Source organism: Ceratotherium simum, chromosome 15, assembly GCF_057802395.1.
Source record: "Ceratotherium simum simum isolate JZ-2026a chromosome 15, ASM5780239v1, whole genome shotgun sequence".
In the NCBI taxonomy this organism is placed as follows: Eukaryota; Metazoa; Chordata; class Mammalia; order Perissodactyla; family Rhinocerotidae; genus Ceratotherium; species Ceratotherium simum.
Genome location: NC_141914.1, coordinates 3,012,640 through 3,030,454, shown reverse-complemented (window position 1 = coordinate 3,030,454; position 17,815 = coordinate 3,012,640). Strand labels below are relative to the sequence as shown.

The 17,815-nt window shown below is 38.8% G+C and overlaps 2 protein-coding genes across 3 annotated transcripts in view; one reads left to right on the top strand and one right to left on the bottom strand.

The window, feature by feature from the left end:
* The window catches only part of ARL6 (ARF like GTPase 6), a 34,317-nt gene extending 27,023 nt beyond the window's left edge, over positions 1-7,294 (bottom strand). The window contains exons 1-2 of one of the 2 annotated variants that reach the window (XM_004439931.3): positions 7,160-7,294; positions 4,129-4,278 (exon numbers count right to left, since the gene is read on the bottom strand). In XM_004439931.3, coding sequence (XP_004439988.1) covers positions 4,129-4,251 — 123 coding nt within the window. In that variant the 5' untranslated portion in view covers positions 4,252-4,278; positions 7,160-7,294. Of the gene's footprint in view, positions 1-4,128; positions 4,279-6,652; positions 7,133-7,159 lie in introns of those variants that run through there. The other variant, XM_087439471.1, reaches the window with a different exon arrangement.
* LOC147915097 (uncharacterized) overlaps positions 6,556-17,815 on the top strand; it is a 31,795-nt gene continuing 20,535 nt past the window's right edge. Inside the window, exons 1-3 of the mRNA XM_087440142.1 lie at positions 6,556-6,596; positions 6,830-6,939; positions 7,087-10,520. Coding sequence (XP_087296268.1) covers positions 6,556-6,596; positions 6,830-6,939; positions 7,087-7,859 — 924 coding nt within the window. The 3' untranslated portion in view covers positions 7,860-10,520. The remainder of the gene's footprint in view (positions 6,597-6,829; positions 6,940-7,086; positions 10,521-17,815) is intronic.

Below are 17,815 nucleotides of genomic sequence, written 5' to 3'. Positions count from 1 at the left end.
CTAATGTAAGATAATTAGAAAGAAGAAACTCCACAAATCAATCAGGATAGAACAAGATATGTGATCTGGTGCTTCCAGATTCAAGTGGGATTCATTTTCCTCCAAGAATTCCAAAAGATAGTTTCCAACATTCATCTATCTCTGCTCTATCCAGGAATAAAAACATTTGGTCATTCTCCAAGTTAGAGAATAGTATAAAGCAACCATAAGAGTGTAGGAATTATGACCTAAGTGGAATAAACCATCTAAGACAGCCCAGGGATAGACCAACATTAACAAAAATAGAACAAGATTTCTGAGAGAGACCCTATTTAGTTAGTTTCATTAAGTCTGCTAAAAATGATGTCCTTGTTGCCATCAATCATCATTCCCTGCCCAAAAATGAAAATAAAGAAATCATCCATCAGTCCATTCGTTCAAACATATATTTAAGTACCAGCAATATTCTAGGTAATCGGGATGCAGTGTTGAATAATAAAAGATCTGGGCTCTAGTGGAATTTAAATTTATAATGAAGAAAAACTTAATAATCTATTTACCAGCTGAATACGCAAGATATTTTCAGATTGTTTTAATAGCTAAGAATATAAAACTGGGTGATGTGATAGAATGAGAGCATTTACGTTGGGGAATGGGGGGAAAATGGGAATTTTAACAGAAAGGTGTTCATAGAGTGCATCTCTAAGGAAATGACAGCTAAGACCAGATTCTAGAAAAGAGTGATCAGGTTAAAATGTCCCCCCTCTCCCCCTATTCATCAGTTTAAAAAACACCAGCAACCTCAATATATTGACAATTATATTAAATTGTCAGCTTAATATTAAATCCAGCTTGGGTCCAGGAAGTATCTAGTTACCTAGAAAATGATTTTATCCTCAAAAAAAAAAGAGACTACTTACTATAAATGAGATTTGCAATTTTTTTTGGCAAGACATTTCCTAATAGCGCATTGTAGATTTCTACAATTCACTTAATTCATTAAAAATAATGTTTCTAATTGTGGATGTAAGCTCACAAGAGACTCCTTTTGGGTTCAAAGGTAGGGAGGAAGCAAGTGTTACATCTATATGAGTGACAGAGGTTTGGGGGCCTAAGTCCCATTTCAAGTGGCCTCTTGTCTATCATTACCAAGTTAAAAAAAAAAAAAAAAGGCAAAGCAACTTACTCTGCTCTCAGGATCTAGGTGTGAGTTGTTCTGAGGAGACAGGATATTTGCCTAAAGAGTAAGGCTCAGGAAGTGGGGTCAGAAACTAGGTGATCCCCTTAAAATAGCCGTGGAGCTGTCACAGTTCCATAACTCACCAGATGTAATAGAGAAACAAGGATGTTGGGAAGCGGTAAAGATTAATTAAAAAGCCTCAGTTATTGGCTGTGTACCCACGTTTTCCTGGGGCTTTCCCTGACTAATTCGGTGTATTAGGCAGGGTCAACAGGTCTTTCACAAGACCAGTCTGAAATAGGGATATTAGAATATTTCAAGATGACAGACTGAGCACATGCTGCCTCCTTCCCCTTCTGCCTCAATTCCCTAGAAATGATATAAATTATGAAAAAAAAATCCATAACTAAGTTAAAAAAATAAGAGCAAGAGTCTTCAAAAGACCAACACTGTTTAGGGAAGAAAGGTGTTCCCATCCATACCAAAGAGGATTATTCCTATGATAATAACCATGCCTGGGACAGAAGGTCACTGTCCTGTTGGGGATGACAGAAGAAGCGACTGTAATTTCTATCTCGTCCTTTGAATGTTAATTCTGCCAATTTGAGTATAGTAGGCACTGAGGGGCTGGTCTATTTTAAGACTATTAACTGTAGCTCTGGTTTCAATGACTTTGTACTTATTTGAGACTACTTTTAAAAAAAAAAAAAAATTACTTTTGAGACTATTCCTTGATGTGGAGAGAAATGGAAACACCTCCTACAGAACAGGCCCTTTCCTACGGACACTCCCTATAATTGTGCTCACTTACTGCTGATGTGCAGAAAGGCAGGTCACCAGCCACTGGGCTTCCTAAGCATTAGCCCAGGTTGATCTGCTGATAGCTGGTCCATAGCACTGACTATGGACCCAGGCACAGGTGGTATGGTTCTACTTCACCATACATCCACTGTTCTCTAAGCTCATTTCTGCACCCCATCCAACTGGGTAGGAAACTATATCTTCCTCTTAAGGACTGATAAAGAAATTTCTTGTAATCACCTAGGTCAGGAGACAGACACCAATGTATGTGGGCTTTTTAACCTATTCTTTTCCTTACTAGGGAAGAATCTCTTTTTCCCTGTTTCCATTCAGAGAAAACTCCAGTAAAATGATACTCCTACTTTGTCTGTCTCCTCTCTCTCAATTTATTCCTCTCCACGGAAAAAAATGACTTCTTTGACTGTTCAGTTTATGAAATGGATCTGAGCATCCTTGGTTCTGCACCCCCCTCTCTCTCTCTCTCGAGGGCCACATGCTTGTTGCAGCTCGCATTCTCATCTGTTCTTAGCCATGCAGTAAACCTGGAAGGGTAGGATCTTTCCCTGAGGAAAGCTTGACATTTTGGGAGGCTAATCTCAATTCAAGAGCGTGTTAGCAAGTCCTCTGGCCAGACCCAAATCTTGCCCTCCAAAATCGACCTTTATAATGAAGCTGATATTTTTGATCTCTGCCTGACGTTGGCACGTGTACCTCAGCTGATTCCCAACTCAGCTGGGGAGCCCCTTGAAACACCTAAATTACCCTCCAAATCCATTTTCAGCTTCGCATCTCGGCTGTCACAAACTAACTCACACCTGAAGGTACACCAGCAGTTAGTTGTTTTTACATGGCAACTCATCCATATGGAAGGGAGAAGGGACCGGAAGAAAAGAAATCATGGCATTTCTATAATTCCAAAGCAATCTCCACCTAAACAAGCACAACTGAGACTGTTGCAAAAGAAAATGGAGCAGTAGAGCTTCTCATTCTGCCCAACCTGAAGCACCGTTTGGAGGCAATGAAGTCCACCTTTAATTACCATATTTAGGAGCAATATTTCCCACTCACCAGCCATTCAGCCATTCAGAGAACCAGCTTCCTAATTTTTGCTCTTTCTGTATGCAGTCTATATTATTTTTTTATTCAATAATTTTCATTAACTGACGGTTTTTACCTGAATAAATGTATTTACAACTGTAAATGTTGGTTTTCTACCCAATATCCATTCTCCCCTTCTTACTTACAGGACCCCTACTATTTTTGGAAGTAGCAACACACTCTGCTTTAAAAAAAAAAACATTCTAGCCTCATGGACAGATAGGGGCAGCCAATGAGGTGTAGGTGAGAGTCATTAGTGGGGCTTCTGGGTAAGCTCTTTCAAGAGGGCCTACTTAGCAAGAAGGCCTATTCTTTTGCCCTGTTCTTTTCTCCTTCCTGTGACTGAGAACATAGACATGATAGTTAACAAGGTCACCATGTGGAGATCCTGAGGATAAAACCAGGCACTAAGGACGCAGAGCAGAAAGATGGGAGATGCCAGGATCTCGCAGGACCACGCAGCTGCCACATCAGTGTGGACACCTCCTCTGGGCTTATTTAGACAACAGAAAAAGAAGGCTCTGTCTTATTTAGTCCACTGTTATGTGGGTTTTCTTTATATGAAGCAGAACCTGACTTGAACTTCTGCATCATGTGTTGAATGTGCTAGCTTACATGTTTTTCAGTTATTAAAATAATATGTTCATATACTTATTACTTAAATGACTTAAAGTCATCTTACTCACTGCTACAGGTATGCATACCACACTCTTGGGAAACTGTCTAATTACTCATAGAACCTATAACAATGAGTCACTTTCCCTTTGTTTTGCTCCTCTTGTTAAGAGGGAGCCAAAAAGAAGACAATGCTACCTGAAAGTAAACTCGGCAAATTTGTGAGGCTATTTTGAGGAAAAAAGACACTTGGAAAATATTCCAGTCTAAATAATCAAGATGTACCTGTATCCCCACATAAAATACACTGCACATTATGGCTGACTGACACCACTTTAAGGTACTACAAGGATTTCATAACAAGATTATATGAAGTTATAATGGCAAACAAACGAATTCTGTACGTTAACTTTCTCCGGTAGAGAACACATAAAGCACCTAACACAGATACTCACATTTGCAGGTTTGAGTTTGTTAATGATGGTTGTTTTGCCACTATTATCCAGCCCAAGACATAAAACATGAACCTCCTTCTTCTTCAGGCCAAGCAAGCCTGAGAGTCTGTCTAACAATCCCATAACGTGATTCAAGTATTTACAAACCAGCTGCAAGTCAGGAAAAAAAAAAAAGTTACGTTACCCACAGGTACCTTAAGTAGGGAAAATATGAGCATCTGTATCAAAAAATTTAATAATTTAAAGACATAATGATATTGTGAAAACCATGTCAATGTAGCTTTGCATTTAGTAAACAGGGCTTAAGCTGATTATCAGAAAGGAGCCTTAACTGAAATGCAGATTGGCAGCTTATAACCTCTGGCGACAGAGAATAATGTCCTTGAAATAACTGTACATTTTTCATTGTAATTTATAATATTTAAGAAAAAAATGTGGTTAAACTCAGTATAATGTGGAGTCTGCCATTTGTGATCCTTGAAAATATCTGCAGAGTTTTCTGGAAATCTGGAACACTGTAGGGCAATGAGGTTCACGTAGAGCCTGATGCTGAAGCTTAGAAAGTAGAAGGCAGCCCAGAAAAACAGAAAAATTGAGATTTTGGCTACATCATTGGAGACATTGGCTATATCTTTTTCTGAAGCCAGCCCCATTGTCGTATTTTGCAATAAATGAAGTAACAAGTATTAAATTCACTGTTTTTGTTTGTTTGCTTGGTTATATCTAGTTTGGCTGTGTTTTCTATCAGTAGAAACAAAGAATCCTAACTGATATATTTACCTTAATTTTCCCTTGCACTTTACACACATCTTTGTAAGTCTCCACAAATCCATTTAGGAAGGTTATGTATAAAATACACACAATTTTATTGAACCTTAATAAATATCTGTTTTCTTAAAACTGTAACTTATATGAAATATCCTCAGTATTATTTTAAAAGAACTTTAACAGGTATACTAGCAAAGAATAAGAAAGTAAATACCAATCTTAGATTTTAATCTAGTTTTCTCAAATACTGTAAAAGTTTCTTTGTTAACTTGTCCCTGAAGTGTGCATTTGTTTATTAATTCTTTCTTTGGAAAAAAAAATCCTTCCAATACAAATTAAAAAAAAAACTCCATCAGTAATCCAAACACAGAAGTATCTTGAAGTCAAATAAAACTGCTGATGACAGATTGCTGCTCTAGGGTAATTTTATGGCTGTTCATATCCCTCTGAAGGCGCTCCCTTTGGGTCCATCACCCCCCAAAACATTATTATGTGGTGGCAGCAGAGAGATACCCCTTTTGCCAGCCCTCAACTGCTGCGGGAACTACTACAGCAGCAACCACAATACACCTGTGTTCCAAATATTTCCCACTACTCTCTGAACCATCATTTTCAAAGTTCCCTATACATTAATCTCATTTAATTGATTTATTCTCACTTCCATCTAAGCTTCCAGAAGCCTGTCATCTCACAGCTCCTTCAGAATTTTTTATCCCATACCATCCCAGGCAAGGCCATACCCTGAAGGACGTGAGGCTGCAGCAATTTAAACCATAAGAGGCTCTCAAGACTACTGCATCTAAAAGAAGGCTGCATCGTCGACTTGCTTAGGGCCCTTGGGAGGTCATTATGGATGGAAATTTCAAAACTGAATTCCAATAATGTGCAGAAAAGAGAAGGGGCAGTGCCCCACCCAAGCGTGGGGTCTGTATCAGAGCCACAGTGTCTTACCCAAGGGACAGGTTAGATCACAGGTACTCCATCTGTGTCACCAGAATCGACTTTTCTCCTTGTGTTGGAGAATCAAACCTCATTCAATCCATTCCTCCAAATCTCAGCTTAAGGACAGGCATTTGTAGAGTCTACTTTAAGTTAGCCTTCTGATATCATGAAACAATTCACATAGATCATTTTAATTCAAAGTAAACTTGCTATTACTCACTTTGTTACTTATTGTACTAAATATATTGTTATAAAGGCTTACATCATGTTTTCCACACAAATTTGAACAGATTTTTAAAAATATGACCACTTCTCACATCATCCCCTGTGGGCATCTACTCTAAAGCATCAACTGTCAAAAGCTTGCTATTTGAATATTCATTTTTCAAAGAACTTTGGTTGTGTCCGTTCCTTTTTCATAGTTTATCAAACACCTAAGGCTTCTTATTGAAATATTTTGGGACGTACAATTTAAAAGAGAAGTCAGTTGTTCTAAAAGATATAATTACATTTACTGAAGTTGCTTTATAAACTACTATCATATAGCCTCATATACGCTTCTATTTCTTAGTAATTATACACTCTATAAGTTTACTTTTTGCATGCATGAAAGAAGGAAATAAAAGATAATTCGAGCCACTCAACACTTATGTACCATGTCCTAAGTGCACAGTGGGAGACATAACTCAAGTTTTCTGAAGCTCTACTCCCATAGCCATGAGTCTCAACCGCGGCTGCACACTGGAATCAACTCCTGGGTTAGTATCTCTGAAGACGCCATCTGTATTTTAACAGCTAACATGTCTCTGACTACAGTCACTACTGAGAACTACTGCCTTCCAGAATCACGTCCAAACTTTCACGCGCATCTTCTAAGGCCGTCCACCGTCTGGCTCCATCCACCTCTCCAGTTCTCATCTGACAGATTCGTCTCTCTGCACACAGCCAATCCAATTCTCCTGGCTGTTCTCTGGGAAACCGCTTCCTAAAGGATTACCCGTGGCCAGCAAGGTCCTGAAGGCGCAGGACGTCATCCGGCTGACAGCTTGAAAGGCAAGCCGCAGAGAGAGCCGGTGGTCGGCCGAGAAAACGCCAGGAACGGTACCTAGTAAACCTGAAAACGTTCTCGCCCGCATTATAGCACACGCTTCCCGCCCCAGATAAACATGTTTACTCGGCTTTCAGTTTTGATGGTGACGTTTCCACGACACTTCCCACACACCAAATGAAAACGCCCACGTTGGGCAGTGTTAACACCAACCAACCAAACAGAACTTCGCCCACCCCGGCCCAGCGGGTCTTCCGGGGCCCCGGGACTCACCGCGCAGGCCCGCTTCTTCCCACCCGTCGCTCATCCGGAGCCACCACCGGGGACAGCGGAGGGCGCGGCCCGTCTCGGGGACGGAGTCCGGCGCCGGCGTCCTGGCCCTGCCCTCGGCGCCCCCACAGCACCGAGGCCCACAGCACCAAGCCCAGTCCGAGCAAAATCGCCCCACGCGCCGGTCACCCGGGAGCGGCGGCCTCCGCAGGAGCATCGGGGGCGGGGCGGGCGCGAGGCGTTGCCCTGGCAACCGGAGGGCCTTCCGGTCCGAGGTCACGCCCCCCGGTCTCCGCGACTCGGCGCCGAGCTCCGGCTGAGGCACGCAGAGCTCCCGGAGACGCCCGAGGCTCGCCGAGGGGGACCAAAGGGAGTGCGAGGGAGTGTGAGCTTGGTGCCGAGACCCCGCGGGGCGCGACGGGAGCGGGCGCGCACGGCCTGTCGGGAGTGTCGCCGCCGGGCCGGGCGCTGCGCCGTGGCCGCACCTCAGGACGCGGCGCGCCCAGGGTGGGAGGCGCGCCGGAGTCGCTCCGCGGCCGCCGCACCGACCTCTGCGGTCCGACAGCCCCGGGCCCGGGGTCCTGGAGAAGCAGAGCTGCGAACGCCGCGGGAGAGGACCCCGGCCTCCTTGGGGAGGAGGCGTGCCTGGTCCCGCCTGGCCGGGGGTCCCGAGGACACGTCCCGAGGCCGGGGCTCGGGGTAGAGGGCGGCCCCACGGTCACGTGGGCGGGTCAGGAGGAGCTGACAGCACAGAATCTCCTCTTCAGCCCCGGGTTTCTCTAGTCAGTCACAGGCGGGCCTCCCCACGAGGTTTTGACCGGCACGTTGCCCACGTTTCTGTTACTGCGCTTTCCAGCGGGCAGACCACGGAGGCAGAAATCGTGAAGATCTGGGAATTTTTGTCAACCTTTCAGTCGCCCTCGCCCCCCCCAGCCTCACCCCCGAAGAATGGCGTTCGTGACCTGAACGATCCTCAGAGGGCGTGTTCACGCGTCCCGGTAGCCGGGAGCGGGGGCCCCTCCGCCGCCGCGCCCCAGCCCCCCTCGCCCCCAGGAGGGTGAAAAAACAGACGAGGGGGAGTGTGCCGCGTGATTACGGGGGCTTCTCCTGTGTTACTTTTCCAAATTTCAGATGTAGTCCCATTTGGAAAATCAATTTTGTAAAGTTAATCTTGGAAAATTTTCAGATGTGCTTATATTATTTTTATAATGAAAAAAAAATGTGATTCTGGGTTAGTGAATCTGTTGAAAGGCAAAAACGAACAAAACAAACACGAAACAAAACCCCTGTAGTTGCATGTCCAAAAGAACTGCCTTACGAACGTTGTTGTAAAAATGGAGTATGGAGATACACTCCGCCTGCGTGTGCGGCCTGAGGCCGACTGGCCCTTCTCTGCGCTGCGGCTTCCTGGCCTTGTCCCCTCTGGTGGTTTTGAGGAATAGGTAGAGAACAGAAGCATACGCTGTATGTGTTTGCACGTCGCGGGTGTTCAGTAAACGGTTTCCTCTCCCTCCGTTCTGAACTTGATTATACGGGTAGGATTTGTAAATGCTGCCGTTCCTTCCCTTCTGACTGAATGCGTTTACGGGGAGGTGTTGGTTACTTTTCCGTGTCTGGGTATTGCGAACCACTCTGATGAGAGAGGGAAGCTAATTTGCTAATAGCCGGAATTGGACATATATTTTCCTTGGAGATAAGCAGAAATCTTATGTCTCAGGAAACTTTAGTGGATAGATTTAATTTTTCCTGTTTGCAGTTGATATTTTCTGCCCCTAGGTTGAGTTCTATTTTTACTTAGTACAAAACATATGGTGAAAATGGAAATGTAACGGGAAGATTGGATATCCAACTTTTCAGTAAATTTAGGCGGATACGTAATTCTTTTACAAAAAAAAAAATAAATAGCTAAGTGTAGTTGATGTGATGGCTTATTATTGTTAGAGATGAAATAGGGGTCATGAAACCTACAATCTACTCAATAATATAGAAAATGCCAGTTTTGGAAATATCAACCTTAAAAAAATGTCAGTACTTCATATGGTTGAATCTGCTATTTTGGTGCTTTGCCAACTGAACCAGCTCTCAGGAGTACACTCAGGCTCAACATGAAAATTGTTCCACTTGATTTAAGAAGTTAGTGTGGCTCTCTTCATTTTAGTATGAGAATAAGAAGCTTTAGAAATGGTATGTGATTTTCTGAAGACTACTTAAGATACCTGTGTAAGAGAAGAAAGTTTCGGGTACTTTATTACTACGTTTGATTTCATACTGGCTTTTGAAACTGTGGTAAGAATTATAAAAGAGATGAGAGATATGAATACAGCACTAGTCTGATTAATTCAGAATACTTTTTATGTCTTTTAAAAGAATGTAGAAAATTGCTGATTTGTAATTTATTGGAAGTTTTTGGAGTGAATATTGATGGTCTAAAGCTGAATAGTTGGGCATGGGTATCATTTGTGTACAGTATTACCTCTGCAATGAACAATTTAATTTCCTGGAATCTCACAAAATATTTTCCTGATATAAAATCACTACAAAAGTGTGTACCAGTTATTTATAGTGATTTATGTGAATTTATGTCTTGACCTTAATGACATTATTTTGAAAAATTAGCTAATTTTGTATCCAGAATTACTAACGTTTCTAAAGAACATCTAGATTTAATAGACTAAAAAATAAATTATATTAAATATGCATCAATAAAACAATACGAAAAAGTCACAAATTCAACCACCAGAACTGTAACTTTTATTTGCTAATAGATATTTTAATAAACAGGCTTACACCATCTGTAAGACCTTGATAATGCCTCTTAGGAAATCATAGAAAAATAAAATACAATAATTAGTAATTTGTACTCTGTACAAAAGTCTTATTATGTTGCTCAGCAGGTAGTTTTGCTAAACACCATATTCTTTCAGCAAATGGATAGATGACATATGTAATGCAATTCACCACAATCCCTCACTGAGAGCTGAGCATTCTATAACACTACTAACTTGTAAGCATGCCAGCACATGAAAATTTACATGGAACATCATAATATTACAGTAGATTTTTTATAAGATGAAAACAATACCACTTCAAGTAGGTCTGGATACCTCACTGTTATAGTGAAGTAGATAATAGTTAGGGTTGCAGTTTTATTGTTAACACCCTTTTACTGTGTTTCTGTCTCTATCACATGGTGGTGCAGCCAGAAAAGAGCACAGAGCTGTGTGAGGAACCTGAGTGGAAGCATGTGCTGAAGCCCTGAATAGTGACGGGATTCCAGAGAGGAAAAGCAGCAGTGCTGCACGTCCTTGTTCTCACGGAGAGATCTCCTCCTCCTTTGCAAGAGTGGATGGGTGCATAAGTAATGGTAAATAACTTTATGACAGGTTACAAAGATACATTTTAAAAATCATATTCATACTTAGAGGAAGGAAAATGTTTCAGCTGCAGTTTTTCATTAGTCAAGTATTGCTCTATGAAGGATTAAATGTCTCAATCTAGACAGATGTTTTCTCGGTATTTTATATAAATGTACTATTTAGTATTAAATCAATAAGCTTTTTAGGATTTGTGCTACAAAGATTTTCATAACTATTCTTTTATTTTGAATACACTGCAACTGTTGTCATCTACATTTAATATTTGACATGGTCATTTAAGTATTAAGTGTTTAATCAAATACCTATTTACATGTACACATATATATTTATGTTTTTGGCTATGCTAAAACAGCAAAAAAATGGAGAGAAATCTTATTCCATTATTCACAATCTAATTTTACATCAAATCCAAAGAATAAGTATGTACCTATAAATTCCAACACATTGAATTACATACAGCCACCCAGAAGTAAAGCTCCAAGCACAGCAGCAAGATCACATCCTGTCGGATAAGGAGGGCACAATGAACAAAACCACCATATTGCCTGTGTGTTTCTCCTAAATGACTGATGTTTTTCATAGGAAAACAAAAGTGTTGTTTTACTAGACTATTAGAGCCTGTTTGCCTTTTTTTTTCTTTTTAAATTCAGATGGGGGCTCAAAACCCTCTGAAATAGTGTTTGGAGAAAACTGACAGCTTGAGTATACCATATACATCTTTCAGGATTAAAGTAATTTTAATTTTCATAGGCTTTGAATTATAACAGAATACTACAAAATGTTTCTGTCTTTTACTCTGTAATAGACAAAAATAAGTAATAAAACATGAGAAGTATCTATGGCATTGAGAAGTCCTCACTTAATCTCTATGTTATGGAAAAGAGGATTCTGTTATCAGAGTCCTTGGAAAGCAGAGAATTCAGTTTCAGGTCTTCCAAATAAGATGTCTCAAAAATATTTAGTAAAAATGGCTTTACAATAAATAGTTTATACGATAGGTCTTTTTCCTGTGGTGTATTAACTACACACAAATGCCCATTGACTATGCGTTTAAGTGTATATACATGTATCTACGTATCCATGTTCACTTCCCCCCTTTCCGACTACTTACACCTCTCTCCTCCAACCTTTACTCCTTCCCCATTCCCCATATTGATTTTCATCTCGGTAAAATAAAACTACTCACATAGTAACATCGTCACCTTTCTACCACAAATCTACCAACCTACCTGCATACTGTGTACTCTGCCTTCCCTCCTGTGGCCGTACTGTGCGTCTCCTCCCATCGAAACTAACCTCCCTACTTAGGCTGTGAATCCTAACCCTTTACCTCTCAAGGCCTTTTCTATAATTATATTCTCTCTTGGATAATTAGTTTCCCCTTTTCTACCAGATCATTCTCATTAGTATATAAATATGCTCTAGCATCCTTTCTCTAAACACACACGCACACACACGCACAAAACCAAAACCTCTCTTGACCCCACATCTCACTCCAGCTACTGCCCTATTTCTCTTGCTTTCTTTGTAGTAAAACTTCCTGAAAGAGTTGTGTATAGATACTGACTCCACCCTCTTTTCTAAAATATCTTCTTAATCCGCTTTGATCAGGCTTCAACTTCATAGAGATTGCTCTTGTCAAGATCATCAATATCCATGTTGTCAAACCCAATGGCCGTTTCTTTGTTCTGATCTTGACTTCTTAAAAGCATTTAATCCAGATGACCAATTGCATTTCTTTTTTCTCTACCTTACCTTACATTCCTCAGTGTTCTCTGTTGGCTTCTAATTTTCTGTCTAACTTGCAAACATTGGAATGCCCTGGGCCTCAGTCCAGGCCTACTTCTCTATCTTATAGCCTTTTTCTTGGTGATTCAAAACTTTAAATACCATATATATACTGATGACCTCCAAATCTTGATGCCTAGCCCTGATTGCCCCTTGGAACTCTCCTGTACAACTGTCTACTTGATATTTCCATTTGAATATCTGACAGGCATCTCAGGCATTACATGGCTAAGACCAAACTCTTGGCTTTTCCCTCTAAACCTGTTTCTTCTACACCACCATTGACTCAGTTTCTCATTCCCCAAATGTAGAATTTACCTTTGATTTTTCTCTTCTTCATCCCTCACACCTAATCCATTAGCCAGCCCTGTCTTCAAATCCATCACTCGTTTCCATCTTCACTACTTCCACTTTAACAAAAGTCACCATTTTTTTGCTTGAACTATTGCAGTAGCCTCATAAATGTTCTTTTTTTTTCTTTTTTTTTTAATGTGAGGAAGATCGGCCCTGAGCTAACATCTGCCAATCCTCCTCTTTTTTGCTGAGGAAGACTGGCCCTGGGCTAACATCCATGCCCATCTTCCTCCACTTTATGGGAGGCTGCCACAGCATGGCAAGCGGTGTGTCGGTGCGTGCCTGGGATCTGAACCAGCGAACCCTGGGCCACCACAGTGGAGCGCGCACTTAACCACTTGCGCTACCGGGCCGGCCCCCATAAATGTTCTTTGACCCCATCTCATCTTTGTCTCTCTTTGGCCTATCTACTGTGTGCCAAGCACAATGTTCTCTCTACCCTCAAACACTCCAAACTCTCATACACTAAGTTGTTCCCTCTGCCTGAAATGTTCTTCCCCCAGATCTTCTCATGACTGGTTCCTTCATGCTCTCCAGTTATCAGTTTAAATATCACATCCTCAGAGAAGATTTCCCTTACTACTTAATATAAAGAAGACACAGTCATGCTATGTAACATTATTAATTTAATTATCAGCATAACACTTATCACTGTTTCTTTATTATGTCTTTACCACTAGAAGGTCAAATTCATGAGACGGACTTTTGCTTATCTTGGTCACCCTGTTTCCTCAGTTCTTAGAACAGGACACTGGTACATGATAGTGTTCAATAAACAGTTAATGGAATGAATGGACTTATGATAAATATATTTAAAGTAAATTATTATATACGTATATACACTAATTTTAAAATTTAGGAATTATATAATTTTGGACCAGCAAACACACATGACTTCCTTTGATTTTTGTTTGTTTGTTTGTTATATCTCGTCCCCAAAGTGTAAAGAGCTTTGACTGGACAAATCATGATTTGTTGTTGTTCTTCATATTAAACTACAGATACCTAACTACTCCATTTAATGGTGGAGTGATCAAGATTGTAAGGTGGGAAAGGGAATGTTTTGCTTCCTCAAAGGGATTTTTTGAAGACTCTAAAGAAAATAAGCAGTTTATACAAAAATGGAATGGCTTGGGCCAGCCCCGTGGCTTAGCGGTTAAGTGCACACGCTCCGCTACTGGTGGCCCGGGTTCGGATCCGGGCGCGCACCGACGCACCACTTGTTTGGCCATGCTGAGGCCGAGTCCCACGTACAGCAACTAGAAGGATGTGCAGCTATGACATACAACTATCTACTGGGGCTCTGGGGGAAAAATAAATAAAATTATAAAAAAAGAAAAAAAAATGGAATGGCTTTTCACTTTTGTTTGAAAGATCCCATTTGGTGAAATTTTAAAAATTGAATAAACAGTAAGAAGTGAAAAGTAACTGTAAAAATATATGCTCACTGTTTTGAATACCCGAAGTCCATTGGAGGATTTTTTTTTGTATTTCCATTCATGAGAAAGTAAAAGAGTTTGCTTTCTCCAGCATACTTTATGGGATATCTGACCAATATTCAGTAAAAGAAGAGTAACTTCAAAAATAATAACTTCTAGCCACTATGTTATGGCATTTGGCTTCAACTTCTTTGAGAACTGGAAATTACAAGCATTATGAGACTGAATGGAAATATAAAATATAAAGCAGCTCTTTTTTTTAATACTTAAAACAACTGAAGGAGAGACAATCTCCTTGAAAGAATATAAGCATTTAGAGATCATAAGATATAACAAAATTAATATGTAGGTACCATATTTTTTAAACATTTAGACTATGTGTTAAATTTATGTAACTTTAAAAAAGCATAAATTGATTCTAAAAGACTACCATTTCAACTCAATTCTATTTTTTTTTTTTTTTTTGTGAGGAAGGTCAGCCCTGAGCTAACATCCATGCTAATCCTCCTCTTTTTGCTGAGGAAGACCGGCTCTGAGCTAACATCTATTGCCAATCCTCCTCCTTTTTTTCCCCCCCAAAGCCCCAGTAGATAGTTGTATGTCATAGTTGCACATCCTTCTAGTTGCTGTATGTGGGATGCGGCCTCAGCATGGCCGGAGAAGCGGTGCATCACTGTGCGCCCGGGATCCGAACCCGGGCTGCCAGTAGCGGAGCGCGTGCACTTAACCGCTAAGCCACGAGGCCAGCCCCTCAACTCAATTCTTTTTATCTGAATCTTATATTTACTGTTTTTATATTTAATAATAGAAGAAAAAACTCAATTATTAATGGGAGTGATTCAATAATATGTATAAAGTGCTTTGACAGTCCAGTATTCAATGTATTTTTTTTGGAAAATTCTTTGATTACATATGTCTTAGAAATCAAAAGAACTAGTAGTATGGAATGTTAATAACTGATCATTTGGTCTATTAATAAAATTTTTAAAAATAAATTTCTATTTTTGATGTTTGGTAAAATTTCTAATTGTATATGTCAATGTACATTTTAACACATATTAGTGAACTTATTTATATTAGAGATTCCCATCCTAAAAATGCATTTTAGTTTCAAAATTATCAGTAAGAGTATCATGACATAATTTTCACTCTTTCCTAATAGTTTTTTTTTTTAATGAGGTAATAGTTTTAAGACAATCTCCTCTTTATATTACCTTTTTTTCTTTTCCTCAATTTTAATGGGACTTGGTCTGTTTCCATGTTCTGCATCCATTCTCTGCCTCTGATTTTTTAAAAATAAGGTTATTATAGGAGGTATAACATAACTAACATTTTAGGAAACATAGACTTAATTTACAATTATTCCTTCAAAATTCAAAATTAAGCTTTTGAAGTTTGCACTGCATGCAAAATTAAGCCGAAGTATAGCTTGTGAAAAATGTCCAAAGACATTTATATCCTGTAGTTATTCAAATTTTCAGTGACACAATCTAAGACAGAGTGTGATTAACAAAATGATTAATGTATCAGAAATAAAGCACATATGGTAATCTTTAAAATCAAGTGTTACGCATATTCGTATTTGTTAGGACCACTCAGGTATTGTGCCCTACCAAAAAAAATGCTCCCATTTCACAGTTTGATTTTTTTCTCTTGGAGGCCTAAAAACCTAAAATTATATCAAAACTTTATATTTGTAAGAATAAAATGAGATTTTTGCATAGTATAGATATATTAATACAATATTCTTTGACTACATATATATGGCACAGGAAGAAACATCACATTAAACATTAAAGCATCACATTAAAAACTTCGATGACAAACATTTATGCACATTAAACCTTATTTTCCAAGCAGTGCAGAAATTTAAAAAAGCCATAATCATTGTTTATTATCATATTGTCCAGGAAATTCTGTATAGTTTTAAAGACTCTGAAGATATTGCACTAATGCCTGTAGATAAAATACCAACGGATATTCAAACACGTTCGATTTAACAACGCTCCCATCAATCTCACCGACAGAGAAAACAGCTCGTTCAGTTACATATTTGTTAGCAAATGAGCGGCCACTGATTCTGTCACAGAGCTTCTCAAGACCACAGTTTTAAGCAGATTTATTTTGAAGGCAAAAATAATATGTGGCAATAAATAAAGCGTATAAATTCAAAGAAAAACTTCATTACCACTTTAATAATGATATCACTTGGTAGATAATTCTAAGAGAGCAAAAGTTATTACTTTGTATGAACAATAAGCTAATAGAATGAATTATATCTTGGCTTCCCTCTGACTAAGTGAGTGAGGATATGTGTAAATAAAAATTTAACAAAAGTAATTTCTATCTAAATGCATACTTTCATTCTACAAATTACTAAATGTAGAAAAAGGACTTTTAATTTGTTATAAAAGCAATAGGACATTTTAAATTAGGTAAAAATCTTGAAAGTGTATCATTTACTCATCTTTATGATTTAGCACTATTCACTCCATCTATTATGATTTCAAAAAGTTAAATGATATTTGGTCTTTATAGAACAGAGGCAAATTAAGACTGTGAAGAATGATGATCTATAAACGTGGAAAAACTTGTGTAGAAATATTCACATCAATATTGCTTCTCATGTAAGCTCCTATTTAACTCATGAAAACAAGAACACCTGTCTTCAAAGTTAATAATGCCTAAATATAAAATTTGAATTAGATATATGAAAAATGAAGGTTCTCATGTCCTTGGAGTTTTCTTTATTATAATGTATTATTGTGGAATAAAGACAGTTCTCCCTTCAATGAGGGATAATGAGATGGAGACTCTGACATTAACTAAATGGGAATCCTGAAGCAGGGTTGGCCTCCCTTTGTTATTTTGTTGAATACTTTACAGCCACATCTCAGTTTTTCTGATTTATTATTTGAATTGATAACTTATCTTAAGCAAAAGTGAGTTTATTATGACAAACTGAAGACAGCCAGAGGTTACAAATAATGGAGAAATATGGATAAGAACAGAGCTTTACTTGAGAGAAGATTTTCACTAATTCTGACACTTTTCTAATTTACAACTCCCAGGAAATTGTGTTGTTAATCTGTACTTTATTTTCTAATTGAAAGTAGAAACCACATCTTTATATTACAGTTAAGAGTTATCTTTCATCCTCATCTGTCAGGTAATTTTTCTTTAACATCTTTATTATTCTTGAGGATGAATTAGGTATGTCTAAAGGTAGTGGAATTCTTTGAGATTTTTCCTTATAAATGAAACCAATCAAAAGTTCGCTTAATGATACAGAGATTTGGTACTCTAACCAAATTCAAGCAAGAACCTTCCTTTGTTTTGTTTAGAAAGAAACTTTACTTTCAACAGGAAAGTGCAAAAATATAATAAAATGGAGGTGACTTGGTATCATTAGGAGATACACAAAACTTTGTATTTGCCAGATTCTTTTTTAAATGATGAAGTTGATTCTTTTAGTAGTGCTTTGATACCTTTAGTAATCGAAAAGTTTCCTTTTAATTTTTTTGTTTCATTTTTAAATACAGTAATTTTGAATCAACTCTGATAAACTAAAGCTAGACTTTCAAATCTATTCTAAAATCCTAAAAAGGCAAATGCCAAGTGAACAAAAAAACTCTTTTGAATTAAGAACAAAGAACCCATGTCTTTCAATTAAGATGTAAATATCCTTTTTTATACATTTT